This window comes from Oryzias latipes, chromosome 22, assembly GCF_053564925.1.
Source record: "Oryzias latipes strain Hd-rR chromosome 22, Olatipes_Hd-rR_3.1".
Classification (NCBI taxonomy): domain Eukaryota; kingdom Metazoa; phylum Chordata; class Actinopteri; order Beloniformes; family Adrianichthyidae; genus Oryzias; species Oryzias latipes.
The window spans coordinates 29,927,501-29,948,534 of NC_136258.1; the positions used below are offsets into that span (position 1 = coordinate 29,927,501).

Below are 21,034 nucleotides of genomic sequence, written 5' to 3' on the forward strand. Positions count from 1 at the left end.
TACTATAACCATTGTATTACATGATTTATCAATATCTGGTTCCCAGCTTTTATCAGACAGAATTAAGAATCATAAGATATCGATTGGTTTAATTCAATCATAAAAAGTTTGAATAAGGTTTTCTTTTCAGAAAATGTGCATTTATGAATATGAAGTTTGGCTAGTATTATTAGAAGGCTAACTAAGTAGTATTCCCTTATTAATGTAGTTTTAACATTATAAAAACCAAATAATATATCTTTGTATATCAGATCAATTTTTTTATAAATCTTCCATTGAACAAAAGAGGAAAATTCTTTCCAAAAAGTTGTTGTTTGTGGTCATTTCCAGAATAGATGTGTGATTGTTTCAGTGTCTCATTTACAGAAGAATGTCTGTGTGATGTGAGGATTTGGCTGCAGCATCTGTGCAGAAAATTAATACAAACATCCCAAAAGATTATTTGAAATAAAATCTTTGGAGGACAAACTTTCTTCCATTCAACATCTGGAGCAGATGTTCTCCAATAGTGGGTCACATGGGGAACAACTGCAATATCTTCCTGAAACAGGGATCTTATCTTTTATTTCTTGTTGTTCTCGTATAGTAAAGCAGGTTTACCAATGTTAGTTTCAAATAAAGAGACTGAATGGAGGGTAAAGGTGTACAAAACCTTTAAATAACATTATAATTCCTTCATTCCTGCATCCATGATTACTGCTAATTCTTTTGGGGTAACTGGAATATTAGAAATGGATTGTAGGACATTAAACACCCTCTTGAGTCAAAAAGTGGATTTACATATTATTTATGTTATTTATAAACCAGTAAGGGAAGAATAAAGATTTATTTATGTATAAATATTATTTCAGACGTGAAAGTTGTGAGGAGAAAATGAATGTTTATAGATTAGAGACCAGGCCAGAAGCATTTGTTTGTGAAATTTACTAATTTAATGGGCATCTTCTGAATGTTATAGTTAGATAAGAAGAAAAGGGAGTCCACCAAGTTTAGAAAATAAATAGTTTGGGATAAAACTCCATAAGGAATCTGGGTTACTAAGGAATTTCTTAATCCAATTGATCTTAAAGGTTTAATTTAGGGTGAAATCTCAGACATGAAGTTTTCCTGCGTCTGTTGTGTTCCAAAGCACTTTATCTTTAAAGTAGTGAGTTTTGTTTTTCCAAAAACATTTGTAGAGCATTTTATCAACGGTTTCCAGGTGTTTCCAGGTGTTTCCAGGTGTTTACAGGTGTTTACATGTGTTTACAGGTGTTTACATGTGTTTACATGTGTTTCCAGGTGTTTACATGTGTTTACAGGTGTTTACAGGTGTTTACATGTGTTTACATGTGTTTACAGGTGTTTACAGGTGTTTACATGTGTTTACAGGTGTTTACATGTGTTTACAGGTGTTTACAGGTGTTTACATGTGTTTACAGGTGTTTACATGTGTTTACAGGTGTTTACATGTGTTTACAGGTGTTTACAGGTGTTTACATGTGTTTACAGGTGTTTACATGTGTTTACAGGTGTTTACAGGTGTTTACATGTGTCGACATTGAGAGTTAAGGATGTTTATGTCAGTCTGGAGATTCTTTCAGCTTTGGACAGTAAAGTTCTTCCTGGTAAAGTGACCTCTGAAGGGGGCACCCGTCCCTCTGAAGGGGGCGCCCGTCCCTCTGAAGGGGGCGCCCGTCCCTCTGAAGGGGGCGTCCGTCCCTTTGAAGGGGGCGCCCGTCCCTCTGAAGGGGGCGCCCGTCCCTCTGAAGGGGGGGCCCGTCCCTCTGAAGGGGGCGCCCGTCCCTCTGAAGGGGGCGCCCGTCCCTCTGAAGGGGGCGCCCGTCCCTTTGAAGGGGGCGCCCGTCCCTCTGAAGGGGGCGCCCGTCCCTTTGAAGGGGGCGCCCGTCCCTCTGAAGGGGGCGCCCGTTCCTTTGAAGGGGGCGCCCGTCCCTCTGAAGGGGGCGCCCGTCCCTCTGAAGGGGGCGCCCGTCCCTCTGAAGGGGGCGCCCGTCCCTTTGAAGGGGGCGCCCGTCCCTCTGAAGGGGCACCCGTCCCTTTGAAGGGGGCACCCGTCCCTCTGAAGGGGGCGCCCGTCCCTTTGAAGGGGGCGCCCGTCCCTCTGAAGGGGCACCCGTCCCTCTGAAGGGGGCGCCCGTCCCTCTGAAGGGGGCGCCCGTCCCTCTGAAGTGGGCACCCGTCCCTCTGAAGGGGGCGCCCGTCCCTCTGAAGGGGGCGCCCGTCCCTCTGAAGGGGGCGCCCGTCCCTCTGAAGGGGGCACCCGTCCCTCTGAAGGGGGCGCCCGTCCCTTTGAAGGGGGCGCCCGTCCCTCTGAAGGGGCACCCGTCCCTCTGAAGGGGCACCCGTCCCTCTGAAGGGGGCACCCGTCCCTCTGAAGGGGCACCCGTCCCTCTGAAGGGGGCACCCGTCCCTCTGAAGGGGGCGCCCGTCCCTTTGAAGGGGGCGCCCGTCCCTCTGAAGGGGCACCCGTCCCTCTGAAGGGGGCACCCGTCCCTCTGAAGGGGGCACCCGTCCCTCTGAAGGGGCACCCGTTCCTCTGAAGGGGGCACCCGTCCCTCTGAAGGGGCACCCGTCCCTCTGAAGGGGGCACCCGTCCCTCTGAAGGGGGCACCCGTCCCTCTGAAGCCGGCAGTTAAATCTATTTTTGGTCTTTTCAATGATGAGATTCAAATTTAAATTGCATCCATCCTCTGTGTTTTTAGAAATCATAATTCCAAGATACGTTATTTGTGATTTTACAGGTCTGCCATGCAAAACTGAAAGAGGTCAAAGTTCACATTCATTTATATTAAGTTTAAGGCCAGAAGCTTCTGAACATTTTTGAATAAGCTTGATTGACAACGGGAATCTGATCTGAATTTTTTGGTCTGCCGTGGGAAACGATCCTCAATAACTGATGTAAAAACATTTCCATCTCCAGGATTTCAGCTCTTTGTTCATCCAAACATCCTGATAAAACACTGAGGAGTTAGGAATATGAAAGATCATAAAATACGTTTTTCTTTGTGTTTATTTGATTCTATTAAAGATATTTTGATTAAAAATATATTTTTATCGTCAGCAACTTCTATGAATTTGTTTATCAGCGACTGAAATACAGTGGATGTTATTTTCCTGGATGACAGCTGCTAGCAGGAATAAAGAGGGGCTCCCTGGACAGCCTTGGCGTGCCCCCCTACCCACCTGAAATCTTGGAGGCATACCATATTTAAGTTTGATTGTTCTGTTAGAATTAATATAGAGAATTTTTAATAGCTTTTATAAAAAATGGTCCAAAACCAATTTTTTCCAAAGATCAATAAATGAATTTATGTTCTAGGCAACTTTTATAAAAGTATTCTCATTTATAGTTCAGAATAATCTAATAAATCCAAGACTAATCTGAAGTTATTAGTAATGTGCTTATTAGACATGAACCCTGACTGGGATTCGTCTATAGATGTGAATGTTTATTTAATTCGTTTGGCTAAAATCAAAGCTAATATTTTCACTTGAGGATCCATCGTTACCGGGAGATTTGTTCTTTTTTAGAATCATCAGAGCATCTTGCACTTCCTCTAGGGTTATACTGGCATCACAGAGTTTTTTATGTTTCACTGATTATCTTCCAATGTTTAATAGAATCTAGCAGCTCCCACGTTTTAGTATCTGAATAATTAGAGGAAAGTTTGTTGGAATCGTCAGAGCAAAAAGAGCCAAGAATTTTATGATCAGTTTCAATTTTGTTGTTAATTTGAAGAGAATCCAGAGAGTTATTTCTGAAAGTAGAATTCTCTAATCCAAAAGAATAGGAAGAACATTGTTCCCCTTCTTCCATCCACTTAAATGCACCTTTTCCTTCTACACATTTCTTCCAGTTTGTTCTGATATCCACCAAGTTCTATCAGCTCTTTTTCAGTGCTGTTCTCACTGCTTTTATTAGACAAGGAAGCAATTTTAGAGCAAAGTTCATTTTCCTTTTGCCTTCTAAGTTTTGCTAATTTACTAATATAAGATCTTTATTTTTACTACTTCAGTTCTTCTCACGTGGAGGTGGGGATGTCACGCGCAAAGCATTCTGGGGTGGGGTGGGGACCTGGAACGATGCTGCTTTGAGGCAGAAGCAGCTCAAAGCTTTAAAATGTTTTATTTCTAGTGAGCAGAAACTCCTGTCTTGATTTAAATTCTCTTTTTAAAATTTCATTTCGCTGTTTCAGGTTAAAAACTTTGTAACCAGATATTGTTAAACGTGTTTCTATTGTGAATAAAACCAAAACCCAAAAAGGAGCAGCAGGACAGACGCAGGCACAGCGCCACCTGCAGCCGGTCCCTCCGTGTGGCGCATTTGCTTGACGCGAGCGCCCCCTGCCGGAGAAGGGACGTTTTGAGTCTCAAGAAGAAAACATCTGGATCTCAGTTTCATTCAAATCAGTTTCTACTTTTTTATATCTATTTATCCAAATTAATTTGTTGATCTGAATTTCATCCCACAGAAGAAATAAAATACACAAAAACATCATGTTGACTTTACACAAAAATGGAACAAAAACTGAATAAAGTCAAACCTTTTATGATCAAATAATTTCATCTTTTTCATAATTGAAACATTTTTTTTATTTCTTTCTGTTAATGTTCCATAACGTCCACAGGGTGGCGCCACAGCAACGTTAAAGCTGCTTGGTGGCGTTGAACCATCGGCGTAGCCCCCCCCCCACACACACACACACACAAACACACACACGCGCACACACGCGCGCGCGCATGCAGCGGACTAAGAAAGTTTACAAACAAAACCAACTAAAACCAGAATAACAACAGTTTCGAATGTTTATCATGACGTCATGAAAATATTTAGATTTGATAGAATTTTTAAACATTAAATACGTCTGGTTTAAAGAATCCTCTTCGTTCTCTTCATCCTCTTCATCCTCCTCATCCTCCCTGCAGGAAGGAGATGGCTGCTCCTGCAGCCTCAGACTCTTCATCAACAAATATTCTGGCTTTTATTTTAGTCATATTTATTATTGATCTGCTGTTCAATTATAAAGAGTCATTTCCGCTTTGCGGGATCAATAAAGTTTTATTCCATATGTGATATTTTAATGTAAATGCTTATTTATTCATGTTTTTTCATTTAAAACGGTCAGAATTTTGAAAGGAAAAAGTCTAAAGATGTTTTCCGGGATTTGATCAGTGAAACGTTTTTCCCCCCTTTCATGTTTTTTACATTTAATTGATCGAAATACCGGAAAATTATTTAGTTTGACTTTAATTAATTTTTTTATCTCAGAAATTGATCTCGGGTATTTCCTTTGATCGGCCCGCGTGTCCGGGTTCACCTGACGCGCCTCCAGGTGTGACTCCTCGGTTTTTCCCGCCACAGTGTGGTCTGTCATCAACACCCCGTTTGCACGTTTCGTAGACCCCCCCCCCCCCCCCCCCCCGTGTCCTCTGCCGGGACAGCAGCGGAGGGAAATCAAGCTAATCGGTGCCAGATGCGCAGACGTCGGGGTGATAAACGCGCGTGAGCGTCAGAGATACGGTCCGGTTCGGGCCTCCCGGTGAAACTGAAGCATGAGGACGCCGCGCGCCTCCCCCACTAAGGCCGCGGCGCGGGTGACCCGCGCTGGGCTGGGGGGGGTTGACCTGCAGAGGGGCGCCGAGCCGCTGCGCTTCGGGCCGCAGAGGTTCTGGTTTGTGAGGAGATGACAGGACCCCCCCCCCCCCCCCCCCCCCAAAGATGAAGGATCACCGCAATAATCCCTGACGGTCCCGCAGCATCACAACATTAAACCGTCAACGGGAGCAGCTGGGGAGGGGGGGGGGGGGGTCAGTTCCGTTAAGACGCTGCAGCGCAGAGACGTCAGAAAATAAAACCAAAAAGGATTTTTACACGCAGAAAAATCTAAATATTAATTATAAAATCAGCGAAAAGTTTCATTAATTTATGTTGGATGAAAATGTTATTTTAGGAAATGTTTATTATTTTATTATTGTACTTTATTTAAATATTAATATTAAAAGTGAATTTAATAAAACAAAAATCGAAACCTAAAAATAAAATGAAACTTGAACTTTATTTAATCATTTTTGTTTTTGACCTCCAGGTTTTGGTTTTAAAACTGATAATAAAAATATATTTATGCTTGTTGATCATTTTGGAAGATTATTGATGTTTTTCTGCAGTTGAATCAGAACTTGAAGCAACTTTTAATCAGTTTTAAAATGTGCAAAAAAAATCATTTTGACAAAAAAGAGCTTCAATCATTTTCAAAAACGTCCCAACAAATTTAGCCTCAAATGAATCAAATCTTCCTTTGAGCGCGCGAGAAGATTTAAGTCTTCTAGTTCTGCCGTTCACGCCTGAAAAACACGCACTTCACGCATCTTCCTCCTGCGTTTGTGACTCTTTTCTCTAGATGGAACAAAACGGTTTTTTACCGTCAGAAGCGGCGGATGATCCTAAATCTGCGCAGACAGACGGAAACAAAACCTGGAGAGGCTGCAAACCCGCAGATCCCGCAGATCCACGCAGATCCCGCAGATCCCTGAGGACGGATGAACTTTCCCTTAGAAACGTTAAGAAATAAAAATCATCAAATAATTGACAGAATAAGACCGGAGCAGCTGATGCGGTGGAATCCCGGGAAACCCGCAGCTCTGCGTGGAGGGGGGTGGGGGGGGTATTTTTCACTGTAATTAAAATTAATACTAATAACAGAAAAGTAAGAAAAACAATTACAAAAATGCAAAAGTAATCGAGTCGTTTCCCCTTCATTTGTTTTGAATGTTGGATGCGCGCGCGCACGCGCGTCTCTGAGCGCTGCTGATGAAGATGAAGAGGCCACGGGCCGATTGACACCCCCCCCCCCCCAACACCACTGACCTCATGTTGATTCAAGCATCAAGAGGCCTGGATAATGAGTGCGCGCGTGCAGGTGCACGCCAACGACATCACGGTCCTGAAAGCAGAAAACGAATCAAATCTGAAATCAAATCCATTGAAAAAGAAAAACAAGAAAACCTTTTAGATTCAACATTTAACTGATGTGGATGAAGGTCAACCAAACACCCGCTGCTCCCGCGTGCACAAAACACAAAAGAGCCCTTGCTGTGCACGTGCAGGCCGCACAGTCGCTGCGCGTGTTAGCGCAGATTCCGCGCACTAACCCGCGCGGCCTTTTCAAGCCTCCGTGCGTGCTGCTACTCGGCGTGCGGGATGGGGTCAAACGTCACGCGGCCTCCCTCTGAAGCAGCAGCGCAGAGGTGTCGCTTCCTGTACGCACGCGGGGTTCCCGCGCGGGGAAGGGACCGCGAGCGCCAGAGAGGAAGCGCCGTGAAGCGATTATTGTGTCCCACAAATGTGGAACATGCACGCGCGTCATCTGAGGAAACGTTGGTCTGTCAGTTGAATTCTTTCGTGCATTTCAATGAAATAAAAACAGAAAGAAAAGGTTTTTCATACCCAAATAGACAAAAATAAAAAAATAAAAACTGGCGCGAAACGTCTGCGTTCCCGGCCGGAGTGGACCCGGAACCAGGATGGTTCTGCTCGGTGTTTGTGATGACATGAGGCAGACGGGGAAGATCGCGAGGAGGAAGAGGAGGAGAAGAGAGTGGGGCTCAGGGATTCCTCGGAGGAAATCACGTCCACTTCAGGTTTCCGTTTTTAGGTTTTATTGTGAAACGGAGGAGAGCAGAGAAACGGTTTGGTTTGTTCTTTTGTTGTCACGCGCAGCTTTAAGCGCGTTTTCCTGCTAGACAATGAAGATGAATCCATGATGCGCGTGCGTCAACAACAAACAGATGCGTCATATAGCATCCACGGTTTTCCTTTCAGATGGGGCAGAATAGGATGATGATGAGGATGAGGAGGGTTGCAGATGTTGGGGGTGTGCGGGGGGGGGGGGGGTCCCCGTGTTCTTGTCATGTCAAACTTTGCACCAATGGCGCCTCAGCATCGCCCGGACCGGAGCGCGGAGAGGCGGGCTGCGCCAATGAGCGGCGCGCTGGCGACCTAAGCCCCGCCCCCCGGTTCCAGCAGATGTAAGCTGCCCGCTGCGCCGTCACGAACATCGAGCGTCTGAACTTCTGGTCGTCGTCGCGCACGAAGAGTTCTCGCTGATCGCGGCTGTGGACGGCGGGCACGCTGGACGCGCAGCAGGATCCCCGCAGGAGCCACGAACCGGAAACCGTGTACTTCCTCTGCGGGTTCAACGCCATGGGTGAGTCCGTCGTTGGATCTTGTAGACGGTGGGGTCGCGCGCGCTCACACGCGTCCCCCGCGGGACAGACTGATGAGACTTTAGCTGAAGTGTCGGAGGCGTTCATCCAGAGGAACGGCGGATGTGGAGCTGACAGGCACGCGCGGGGATCCGCGTGCGTTCGGCCTCCGTTCCGGATCCCGCAGAAACTTGCAGAACAGAAACAAAACAAAAAAAGTTTTGTGCCGCAAAAACAGGCAGAAAGCGTGATTTAATCTCGCGGGATCTTTCAGACTGAAGTTCATCCAGATGCTTCAGACGTTTCAGACATTGAGGGGGGAGCGGGGGGGGGCTCGCGCCTGTGTCACTGTTGTCTGTTTGTTTTTGACACCAGAACCCGCCTTCGGAGAGGTCAACCAGCTCGGCGGGGTCTTCGTGAACGGCCGGCCGCTCCCCAACGCCATCCGGCTCCGGATAGTGGAGCTGGCCCAGCTCGGGATTCGGCCCTGTGACATCAGCCGGCAGCTGCGCGTCTCTCACGGCTGCGTCAGTAAAATCCTGGCGCGCTACAACGAGACCGGCTCCATCCTCCCGGGGGCCATCGGAGGCAGCAAGCCGCGGGTCACCACCCCCACCGTGGTGAAGCACATACGGACGTACAAGCAGAGAGACCCCGGGATTTTTGCCTGGGAGATCCGGGACCGGCTGCTGGCCGACGGGGTCTGCGACAAGTTCAACCTGCCGTCCGTGAGCTCCATCAGCCGGATCCTCCGCAACAAGATCGGGAATCTGACCCCGCAGAGCCAGTACGAGGCGGGCAAGCCCGCGCCGCACGCTCCACCACAGCCCGCGTTACCATACAACCACCTGTACTCATACCCCGCATCCAAGGTGCCCACCCCCCCGGGCATGCCCACCCTTCCCGGACACATGGCCATGCACAGGATTTGGCCCTCGTCGCACTCCGTCACGGACATTCTGGGGATCCGGTCCATCACGGAGCAGCAAAGTAAGTTCTGTTCGGCGCGCGCGCGCGTGTTTTCAGAGAAACTCTTCTGCTGATGGAAACGCGTCTAAAGGTCAAGAGAGCCTCAGATGAGCTGCAGAGCGCGTGCTCGCGGCCGGGTCGCGCAGAGCGCGCCCGCGCGCGCGTCAGGCTCACAGAACTCGCCGTTCAACCAAACCGCAGATGTTTTGGAAAGAGTGAAACGGGATCCGGCATGAATCACGGGTAATGGTGGGCTCGGCTGCGCGGGGGCCTGTGAGCCGGCGGAGGGGTGGGGGCGCGAGCTCGCAGCAGAGGCGTCCCGCCGCCGTCAGGGAACCGGCGGGATCCGCCTCAAAGTCCCGCTGCAAAATGACCGCAGACGAAGTTGCGTTTTTATTTGCTGTTATTTTCTGGAGTTAAACTGAGTCAGGACTCCGGCCTCTGTTCCGGCGCGGCTCGCAGGCAAACAGCAGCAAGAAAAGGTTCGATCCCGTATCTGCTCCGCGCAGAGCAGGAAGGCAAAGAAAAGCCTCAGTCTGCGGGTCAAACCGCAACTTCAGGAAATCTGCGCCATTTTTACTAAATGCTGCAATTAAAGTTGGTCAACAATTGTCAGAAAATGAGAAGATTTCCTGAAGTTATTTCCACGAAACGTGGACCAAAGTTAAACTAAAATATTCATATTTCAGAAAGTAAAAACTAGCTAAAGCTCGCGGCGGTGCACGCGGCTCAAACTCAGGACTTCTAAACTAAAACTGATGTAAGGAGCAGCCACGAGCGCGCGCCGCTCCTCTTCTCCTGCTCCTCCTGCCTGTTGTTGCTCCTCAGTCGGTGTCAGATTTTTCCTGCCAGGCGCCAAACCGAGGACCGCGCGCGCCAGTCAGACACGGCGGTCCAGGTCAAAAAATAAAAAATATATAAAAGGAAGAAGAAAAGAAAACCCGAAAACAACTTAAGAAAATTAAAACTAAAGCTGGATTGTTTTAAATGAAGTCCAGAACATCAAAGCAGCCTAAAGCTAAAAGTTTTAGATTAAAAACACAAACACCTCACTGCGCAGGCGCCTCCGTTAGCGGCCTAAATCTGCCGAAAACGTTGATCTGCACGTTAAAACGGAGCAGAAATACATGAAGAAAGAGATTTACCGGGATGTCAGCGGGGGTCACAGTGCTGTCGGGGTGCGGTGAGGGGGGGGGGGGGGGGGGGGGGCACACCGCTTTAGAGGCCTAACGATTCTGTCTGAAACCGGCGCTCGTGCGCTCAATGTCCGTGCCTGCAATTTTTTGTTTTTAAAGTTTATTTACAAAATAGAAAAACTGTCCAAATATTTTTGTCAAGTTTCCATATTTTTTTATTTCATTTATTAAATTCCACTTTTCTCAAAATTTCTTCTATTTCTCAGGATTTGTCCCAAATCTGTCGTTAATGAAACTTAACGGCTGATTTACGTTAATTACGTTGTTTTTAATTTTATCTGGAAGGGGACATTGCGCGCATGCGTGACTCCTTCACACTTATCTCCTTATCCAAATCAAAACATTTATTTTATTTTAAAACTGTATTTTCTGTCCAGCGCGCGTGTTTGTCTGCGCGGGGCGACATGTGAAAAATTTGAAAAAGAAAAAAAAAGGGTTTAAAAGTAGAAACTGTCGGATTTTCAGGTGAGTCCCGCGCGCTTCCCGCTGCAGGAGCCGCTCAGGTGTTTCCTGCAGAACCTAATCAGCTGATTAAGGCGCTTTTTCAGGGCGGACGGAGGCTGAAGGCCCCGATATGAGCGCGTGCAATTTTAACATTAAAAAAACCCATGCAAATAGGCGCGGGAGCACGCGCGCGGCTTTTCTAATTTAAAGTATATATTTAGTTACCTGTTCTACCTAAAATGCAGAAAATATTTTGCTAAAATAAAATAGTTTGCATTTATTTACGACAAACTTTGGAGGACAAACGTCCTGAAATCTGTTTAATATTTTTTATTCCACAATTCTCATTTTCTATGAATTAAATATATTTAGGAAAATGAGACTAAAACCATCAGATGCTGCATCAACATTTATCTTTTTAAAAATCAATGACAGAAACTTCAATTCTGTAATCACAGAAGTTATGAACGCAAACAGAGGAGCTTCAAAGTCATTCACGCAAACTTTAGTCGTGCGTGACCAGACTGTGATGCGTTTGCGAGACCTGATCCTGATCTGGAAAATCCTACTTTAGAGGAAGAACCGCGCTTTTCCTGCAGAAAACAATCAAAAAATCCAGATCAGGAAAGTTTCAGGTTCGAATCCCTCGGAAGAAGCAGAAGCTCGGAGACCACCCCTGAGAAGAAGACCTGGCGCGCGGCTCCGAAGCTGGCGGGAATTCCCCCCGTGAAACGGCGTTGGTCTGCCAGAGGAGCTCACCTCATTTATCCGTCGATCAGCCTCAACCCCCCCCCCCCCCCCCCAAAATATATCAGGGGGGGGGGGGGGCTTCCTCAGTTTGTAAAACTCTGAGGTTCCACGCGCGCGGAGGTTCCATCACGTCATTCATGATGTTGTCATCAGTGTTGTCTGTCACTCACTCACCTTCATGTTTCTGTCACTGCAGACGCAGAGTGGATCGCCCACAGTGAGCAGCTCTGTCACAGCACCCCGCACCCCTCCCTGCCCCCCTCCCACCCCAGCGTCACCCTCCACGGGGTGCAGCGGCACCACGTCGGCCTGTGTGACCGGACCCACGTGGCGGCCGGCCAGTGGCAGTGCTCTCTGTCCCCACAGCTGTGACGCCATGAAGCTCCACGAACTATTGCCACGACGGGGAGGGGGGAAGACCCCCCCTACCCCCCGGGAGTAAACATTCAAAACAACCGAGGAAGGACCGACGCGCCGCTCCACGTCACATCGGCCAGAGACCGGGTAACGTCCCGCACCACCGACACACCGCACGCGCGGCTGTAGCCCCCGCGTTGCCCCCCACAGTCGCTCATGAGGAGAGAGGACCCCCCCCCCCCCCCCCTGTACAAAGACGTTTATTTATTAGCTGGAGGTGCGTTGAATGAAGTGCAATTTGGCCTCGCGGACAGTGTGGAACCTGCACGTGTTCGGGCGGAGCTGGGACGGTTCTGGTGTCGGACCGGGGCCGGTAACACCTGCCAGATGTTGCACAAAGAAGCTGAATGTATTCCGGTCTGCGGCTGTTCCCGGTCCGGACGGGGTTCGGTTGTTTGCAGAATCCAGATCCACAGATTTTCTAAGTCGTGCGGGTTCGGGGTGGTGGTGGGGGGGTTAGAGGTGCCCCACGTGCGTCACGGCTCGAGGCCCCGCTTGCCGGTGGAGGCGCGCGGACCGGCCGGTCTGTGGGTTCAGACGTTTGTGTGACTGAAGGTCAATAAAGACGTTTTCAAACCAGCAACCTCTGATTCCTGCAGCTTTTTTTCTTTAGGCCCGCTGACCCGAACGCGACCCCCCCAGCCCCCCCGGCAGGCCAAACCGGGCCTGTCGAGGCGACGCGGGGCGTTCATCACGCGCCGGACAGCTGACAAATGAAGCCAAATGATGCAAAAATTCTTTCTGCAACTTTTGCGGGAGGGGGGGGGGGGCAATAAGTTAGCGAGCATGTCTGGCCCTGCAGTGGAAAGAAGGGATTTAAACAAAGTGGGCTCCAGCGAAGAGGTGCAGAGGGATTGATGGCCTGATAAAGTTCCTCACCTGCCCCCACCCCCCCAGCAGAAACAGTGTCAACAGCCTCTGCGGGAGGGGCTGATTTGACTTGGAAAACTCTCCTGCGTCCCGCGGTCACGGACCGTTGCTCAGGGATGGTGGCGTTCCTCTGACCGTACGTGAACCACATCACAGGGATTGGAGGATCACGTGCTGGCTGGACCCCCCCTCCCACGAACATCCATCACCACCTGCGCGTGACCCCCCCCCCCCCTCTGAAAAAGGCTCTTTGTATTTAATTACCGCAAAAAAAGAGAAACTTTTTTACCTGCAGAACGCCCCCCCCCCCACATCATGAGAGGGGATCGTCTCATGGAGGGGGGGGGACTGCATTGAGGCCTTCAGCTCTGCAGAACGCAACCGTCTTTGCGCACACCTGGTGCACGCGCCCGTGCACACGCTTCATTGCCTTAACACGTCGTGCAAATTGTGAGCATTTTCACGGATGATAATTATCAGCTGCATTTGCATGGGGGGGGGGGCAGAGAGAAGAGAAATGTTGGAAGGGTGTGAAGAAAAGGAGGAGGGGGGGGGTTACACTGATGATTTATGGGGGGGGGGGGCTGTCAGTTCTGCCACAGAAGCTGAGAACTTCATTTCAGAAACAGGGGTGGGAGGGAGGGGTAGGGTGGGGTTATACAGCCACAGATCGACTCTCTGTGTTTGTCTGTCAATACCGACCCCCCCCCCCCCCCCCCGGCCAAAAAAAGGAGCGTGCGTGAAGGGTAGCGCTCAGGCTACGCAGCAGGTGCGCGCGCTTTCGCATGTTTGTGGAAACGATGACTGATTGGGGGGGGGGGGGGCGGTGGTTGTTTTAGGTTTCTGCAGGAGGGGGGGGGGGTGCAGCTCATCTTCACAGGCCGAGAAACTGCAGCGATGACGCAAAAAAAACTTTATTAGCAAAAAGCAGGAAAACAAAACAGAAGAAAAGAAAAGGGATTTTTATGCACAGGGAGCACGCGCTCGCTCACACAATTCTGTGCACGTTAACCCCCCCCCCCCAATAAAAATAAACATTGAGGAAGCGCGTGGATTCAAGCTCTACGCGTGCACGAGGGTCTCCAAAAACGAGGACTGCTCATGAAAATGATCAGAATCAGTTTCTGAAACCGCTCTTTCTTTTAACCTGTTCAGACCCGCGCTAACATGTGAGCTAACCCGCTTTGGTCACAGGAGCCAGTGATAACGACGTTAACCCACAATGTGATGCCCACGCGCGCACGCCATCTGAAGAGGTTAAGACTTGAAAAATGTATAAATGGAGCTGCAAACATTTAGATTTAATCTAAAGAGAAATGTTTCCAGAGAACAGAAAGAACCAGAACAGAATATTTCAAACGTTTTCCTTTATTAGAAAAACCCGCTCTGTGACCCCCCCTGAGTGTTACCAGTGTGTCTGCAGCCATCCTGACATGTATTCATACACCAGCAGCATCACGGCTCCGCCTGCAGACATGAACACAACCAAATAAACGACAGACAAACATTTGTCTCATTTCTGTTTTTCTACAAAATAATGTGTCAAATGTCAAAGTTTCCCGTTTCCGTCACAGCAGTTTATGACTTTACATTATTGTCTATTATTTTCTATTATTGTCTATATATTATTATTATATTTTCAGGTTTATTCATGTTTGGATGCAGCGCATATGAATAAACATTCCTGTCAACATGCCAGTTACCCAAAGGGCTATTTTTCATCTGCAGTCCCTCTAGACGTTAAAATCACCATAAAAGATAAAAATATATTTACATAACATTACATATATAGATGAAACCACACATAAAGTAAATTGGTGATAAAACAATCCAAGTCAGACAAATGAACATTAACAGACGGCAGGTTCAGAGTTCAGAGCTCTGACTGTCACTGAGGCGTTTGTGTGTCATAAATGACATCAATCACATATTTTTTTATAAGTTTGAGGCTTTATCTGGGGGGGCAGATCGATGATCTGGGGGGGCAGATCGATGATCTTCGTGCTGAAATGCGTCCCAAATTAAGTGAACGGTCAGCTGATTCAGCATCAAGGTGAGCTGAACCTGCAGGCGTGTGTCCAACAGGGTCCAGAAGGTTCTGGATCCTCAGACAGGGGGAGCGAGCGGATCCAGAGGGGAGGGGGGCTTTTCTGAGGCCCGGCTCAGGAAAACCCGTGTTGTGGCGTGGAACGGATCAATGCGGTTCCTCCCCACCACTCCAACAGGAACGCGCTTTCACGGCCTCCTTTGGTAAAATGGAGTTTGCTGAAAGTCTGACGTTCAAAAAAGGTCAAATTCTGACGACAGCAGACGGCGTTGAGGTTTTTAGCAGCCGAGATTCTTCAGAGCTCTGATCTGAGAAAGCCTCTACTGTGTGGAGTGTCCTAAAGGTTCTGATCCTGGTACCTGGTCCGAGTCTCATTATCTTGGGAACGAGGCCCTTGTAGAGCGCCAAGAACCTGTTTTAAAGACAAAGCAGAGAAGATAAATGTGTGCTTTGCAGAACCGCTCCTGTGGATCAGACACATTCCGAGGCTTCGTCTCTCAAATAAAAATCTTCTTCCAGCGAGCGGCTGGACTGATGTGACGGATGACGGCGTGCCGTTGTGCGCCGCATAAGTGGAGACATTCCCTTCTGCTTAATGCATTCAAGGTGATGAGTGGCCGCCAGCCTCTGCCTCGTGCCCCCTGTCCTGCTCCCTGCCCCCGCCATGATGGCGTTAATAAGGCTCAGCCCACTTCCTCTCCGGCCTTCTGTCTGATTAGATTGACCCACGGAGCGCCGCGCGCCTCGTTAGGGGCTGCTTAACGACGTCTCCCATAGGGACCACTAATTAGCCGGGACTGTGTTGTGTTACCGAGGGGGACTGGATGTGGCGCACGGGGGCACACTCCCTGCACCCCCGTTTCAGCGCCGCTCCCCTCACTAACGACGTCCTCCAAACATTAGGGCGGTCCAGCAGGGGGAAGCGGACAGCCGCAGGCCACTGCCAACAAAACATTCATCACGTGCAGCCGGCATTGCTCCTGAAGGGAGACGCTGCACCACAGCCCAGCTCAAACTCCACATTCTGACGTGCACTTGTGTGATGACATGTACCCCCCCTGGTTCGTACCCCTCTTCGCGGTACACCAGAGCCATGGTCTGGAGGCAGGTGCGGTACTTGATCTGCCCCGGCTGGGGCTGGGGGCCCTGGATGCGGCTCTTGGCCACGTCGAAGGGAATGTTGACGCAGGAGGAGATGGTTCCTGACAGGAGGCCGATGGTGAACTTCCTCAGGAACTCCAGCGTGGCGTCCTGCAGAGAACAGTCAGAGGAACGGCGTTGGTGACAAACGTCCCGCCACGGTCTGGACAGAACACGGAGGCAGCAGAGCATTGAACTGCAAAGCTGGCATGAAAGCTGGGATCATTTTCTGGTAGCAGGGGGCAGATTAGTGCTTCCTGGCTGGCAGAAGCCCTCTGATTGGCTGAAATGAAGCACATGTTCTTTGGGGAGTCAAGATGGAGGATTTATAAACAGGGTTCATGCAGGCAGACTGGGGAGGCATATGGGGACAATTTGGGTAATTGGGCTGTGACTCGGCACAGGGGCATTACTGTACCGGGGCGGCCCAGACTCACAGCTCTGACAGCTAATTGGCCAGGATATTTTTACAAATGACAGCAGTCTTCTGGGTCCAGGCCTTCCTCAAGAAGCCGGACACCCCAAGAGTGGCGGTAAATCAACAGCTAATCCCACTTCTCCAGGTTTTCTCAAGTGGGATGCGGTGAGAGAGGGGGGGCGATGGCGCTGCGGCCGAGGTGCACCCATCAGCCCACTTCCTAATAGCCTTGAGCAAACAAGTCCTCAGGCGGCCGGCGGAGCGCCCTCCTCGGCCTCCATCTGCTATTCAAATGTCTCTCCAGGAGGAGCCGGGCTCAGATTTGACTACAGTCACGACTGACTTGTAAGCTCATTGCTCATGTTGCAGACAAACCCCCACCACCTCTGATGGCCGCGTGCCGCGTTCGGCCGCGCACACACCGGACCGTCCCAAAGGCCTGGTCCTCATCCTCAGGGGGGGGGAATCATTCGCCTCCCCGCAAAGACACTGGAGGATGTCAGAGGCCGGCCTCCCGCCGAAAGTACTACTGTCTGCTTCCAATTAGTTCATTGGAGTTAATCGAATGCTCTGGTTTGTACATGTGGAACCGGCGTATGGTAACGTTTCCATTAAACAAAATTAACTTTTGTTTGGGCCATCAGGCTCTGCCGGATGTGTAATCTGAGACTTTGAGGATGTTATGAAGAGCAAACAGACGAGGTATTAGTGCGGCTGATCTTCCAAGCGTCCCTCTGATTTCTGCTTCCTCCTTCCAGTCTGCCTGCTCCTACCATGAAAGCTTGTTGTTCTTCTCTGGAACCCGACAGGACTGGACGAGTCAGCCAGACAAAAACAACAAAACCCAAACCAGCTCCGAGCTCCGCCTTCCCTCCCCTGCGCTCTGTTACCGGGCTGGGAGGAACGGCGTCCTTCACGTTGAAGTAGAAGCCAAAGTAGATCATGTTGAAAACTCCATGGCGTCCCAGCGTGGAGGTTAACCCTTTGTTCAGGCCCCTCAGCCCCCACCCGTCCACCTGGATGATGCGCCGGGCTTGTGCGAAGGCGGACGGTTGCTGTTGGGACGAAGCCTGGGGTCAGACAGAGACCGCTGCACGCCAACCGGGACTCTAACCCTCTGACTTCCAGCTACCTCTTTGAAGGAGTCCCTGTTGGCTTGGAGACCGACCTTCACCACTTCAAACGGGTTGACGACGACGGCCTCCGTTAAACCTGAGCCCAGCCCCGCTGCAGACAGCGCCTGGGGGGGGGGGGGGGGGAGGACATGATTTAGAGCTGAGGCAGCAGCAAAAAGGTTTTTGGAGAAACAGCAAAACAGAAGAAAGCTGCAAAGAGGAGAGTCAAGAGGTTTTTAGTCTCTGCACACAAACACATAGACGTATATGTATGTACACACACACACACACACACACACACAGGGGGTGGGGGTCTGAACTGCGTGTCAGATTCTATGTGCATACATTACATGCAGTGGTGTGTGTGTGTGTGTGTGTGTGTGTGTGTGTGTGGGTGTGTGTGTATGTGTGTGTGTGTGTGTGTGTGTGGGTGTGTGTGTGTGTGTGTGTGTGTGTGTGTGTGTGTGCGGGCTGCCGCATGGATGCGTGCTCAGAAAGAGGCGTCATGGGAACATGTCGAGAACGTGTCTATAGCTCGTTAGTCTTCCCGGCCTTTATGTGGCTGTCAGAACCGCGGCAGCCGTCCCTCACGTGTTTACACAGCCAGGCAGCACCTCCAGCTCCTCGCCGTGATTACTGCGCGCGTCCTCATTAATCAGACTGAAGGCATTCAGCTGGGCCGGCCCCATGAAGACACACGGGACATCTTTAAATCCGCTGCACTGGAGGTGTGTGTGACCATACTCCCAGGCCTTTGAGGGGTGTGGCCTAATGGAAAACTGTGCCGGGAAATTTGAAGCCAAAAAAACAGAACAAATAAACCAAAGCAGGGGTAAAAGACTGCTAGTTTGTTAAATGTCTGCTGTTCAAGAGCATCTGCTGGAAAACATTCATCTGTATGTATTTTATATCTTTATCTTCACTTTTTATTTAAATATTTGCATTCTGGAAGACTTGCTTTACCTCTCTGAGCGACTAGGACCCGCCTGTGTGGTCCGTTCTACCTGAACGGAACAGCAGACTGCAGTGGGCCGCCATCCGCCATGACAGATGGATGACGCGCTGAACGTGTCCACAAGGTGTCAGATTGGTAAATGTGGTTTTGGAGCGTTTGACCAGACCCAACTGCAGCGTGGGCGTGACGAAGGTGTAGATCTACCACACCAGACAAGACCCAAGGTGTAGATCTACCACACCAGACAAGACCCAAGGTGTAGATCTACCACACCAGACAAGACCCAAGGTGTAGATCTACCACACCAGACAAGACCCAAGGTGTAGATCTACCACACCAGACAAGACCCAAGGTGTAGATCTCTCACACCAGACAAGACCCAAGGTGTATATCTACCACACCAGACAAGACCCAAGGTGTAGATCTACCACACCAGACAAGACCCAAGGTGTAGATCTACCACACCAGACAAGACCCAAGGTGTAGATCTACCACACCAGACAAGACCCAAGGTGTAGATCTACCACACCAGACAAGACCCAAGGTGTAGATCTCTCACACCAGACAAGACCCAAGGTGTAGATCTACCACACCAGACAAGACCCAAGGTGTAGATCTACCACACCAGACAAGACCCAAGGTGTAGATCTACCACACCAGACAAGACCCAAGGTGTAGATCTACCACACCAGACAAGACCCAAGGTGTAGGCTGTCCAAAGAGGCGTCTGAAACAATCCAGCACATAACTGCAGGGTGTAAGATGCTGGCAGGTAAAGCATACATGGAGCGCCACAATCAAGTGGCTGGAATAATATACAGGAACATGTGTGCAGAATATGGACTGGAAACCCCAAGGTCAAAATGGGAAACACCTCTGAAGGTGGTAGAGTATGAGAGGGCAAAGATCCTGTGGGACTTCCAGATCCAGACTGATAGGATGGTAATGGAGAACCAACCAGACATTGTAGTGGTGGATAAAGAACAGAGGAAAGCCGTTGTGGTGGATGTGGCAGTGCCAAGCGATGGGAACATCAGGAAGAATGAACATGAGAAACTGGAGAAATACCAGGGACTCAGAGAAGAACTGGAGAAAGCCTGGAAAGTGAAGGTGACAGTGGTGCCTGTGGTAATTGGAGCACTGGGGGCAGTAACCCCCAAGCTGGAGGAGTGGCTACAACAGATACCTGGAAAGACCTCAGACCTCTCAGTCCAGAAAAGAACAGGAACAGCTAAGATACTGCAGGACCCTCAAGCTCCCAGTGTATATATACACACATATATGTACACATACACACACAGAAGATCGCAGAGCTGCAAGCTCCAGGGTGCTGCTAACAGCCTTCATCGTGTTGTGGAGGTCTTCATCGTGGAAGACGTTAGTCATCATGAAGTCATCACAGCTTCGGTTCAGACAGACAGACTCCATCAGTTTTATCTTCTCAAAGTTGGCAGAGCAAAGGAATAATCCGCTTCTAACGGCAAACATTTTCTATATTCAGAAAGTAAAAATGCTCTAAAACCCCACAACCCCCCCCTCGGAGCAGCAGTGAAAGCTGAATGTTAACAAGAACATTTGCATCTGCTGTGGTTTTCCTGCTGAGGACATTCTTGGCGTCTGTCTCAGCTTTCCTTTCTTTTGGCAGGTGAGCGGATTTCGGTGCTGTTGTTTCAGGTCTGTGTTTGTTTGGAAGACTCACCAAACCCGGAGACAGGGGGGTCAAAGCCAGGAGCTTCTTGTACTGCTCAAAGGTGAAGAACTGCAGGAGAAACATCAGGATCAATCAGCTTATTCAGACAGACACAGATGTGCTGAAAGTCCTCAGGAGTGTGTTCTCTGCAGAACGTCCTGAAGCACACGCTGCCTCTGATTTATCTGAGCAAAATGCCGAAATGCAGATTTCATTTGCTTTACTCCTCTGCTCAGAAATGCCTCCCATCAGCGAGCCCATCTTCTCAGTGGGAGCGTTATTTTTAACGTTCACTTTGTCTCCAGCATCTCATTACCAGGCAGCTTTATGCCAAGCATCCTGCTCCCTCTGCCCCCCCCTGCATGATGGGAGAGGACAGGGCTCCTGGGACGTCCTAGCGGAGCCTTTAGCCCACATGTGCGTCCCGTCAGAGGAGCTGCAGCCGGAGCGCTTTCACTTGGCACAGGGCCACGTAGAAACAGGATCCTGAGCGTTGCATGACATCCTCAGATGCTTTTCAGCTTTTTAAAGGCAAGCGTGAACATCCGTTACCTTGACTGCTCTCTTTGGAGTCTCAGCCAAAATTGGAGGCAGGATTCCCTTGTAGAAGCCAAAAAATCTGGAGACAGAAAAGAGATTGTGTCGGTGAAATGGGAGCCTCCCTGGCTTCACATGTCTAGAGGACAAGAAAAGTTGTCATCCAAAACTCCATCTCCTACGTCTTTATTCAGGAGATGAGAAACTCTGCAAACTGGAAGGAAGGCTGGAAAGAAGGACTGCCTCTGCTGGCTGCAGGAATCCTATTAACATATGAAAACATC

General features: G+C 49.4%; 2 protein-coding genes across 2 annotated transcripts in view; one reads left to right on the forward strand and one right to left on the reverse strand.

Moving 5' to 3' along the window:
* Positions 1-8,053: 8,053 nt before the first annotated feature.
* On the forward strand, positions 8,054-12,561 carry pax9 (paired box 9). The gene is made up of 3 exons (XM_023951988.2): positions 8,054-8,204; positions 8,578-9,192; positions 11,758-12,561. Exons 1-3 carry the CDS (start codon positions 8,201-8,203, stop codon positions 11,931-11,933), a joined length of 795 nt encoding a protein of 264 aa, XP_023807756.1. The 5' UTR covers positions 8,054-8,200; the 3' UTR covers positions 11,934-12,561.
* A 1,637-nt stretch (positions 12,562-14,198) lies between these two features.
* Positions 14,199-21,034, reverse strand: part of slc25a21 (solute carrier family 25 member 21) — a 76,748-nt gene continuing 69,912 nt past the window's right edge. The window contains exons 5-11 of the mRNA XM_023951433.2: positions 20,766-20,832; positions 20,223-20,282; positions 17,586-17,693; positions 17,344-17,508; positions 15,965-16,146; positions 15,255-15,307; positions 14,199-14,315 (exon numbers count right to left, since the gene is read on the reverse strand). Of these exons, the coding sequence (XP_023807201.1) occupies positions 14,254-14,315; positions 15,255-15,307; positions 15,965-16,146; positions 17,344-17,508; positions 17,586-17,693; positions 20,223-20,282; positions 20,766-20,832 (697 nt within the window). The 3' untranslated portion in view covers positions 14,199-14,253. The remainder of the gene's footprint in view (positions 14,316-15,254; positions 15,308-15,964; positions 16,147-17,343; positions 17,509-17,585; positions 17,694-20,222; positions 20,283-20,765; positions 20,833-21,034) is intronic.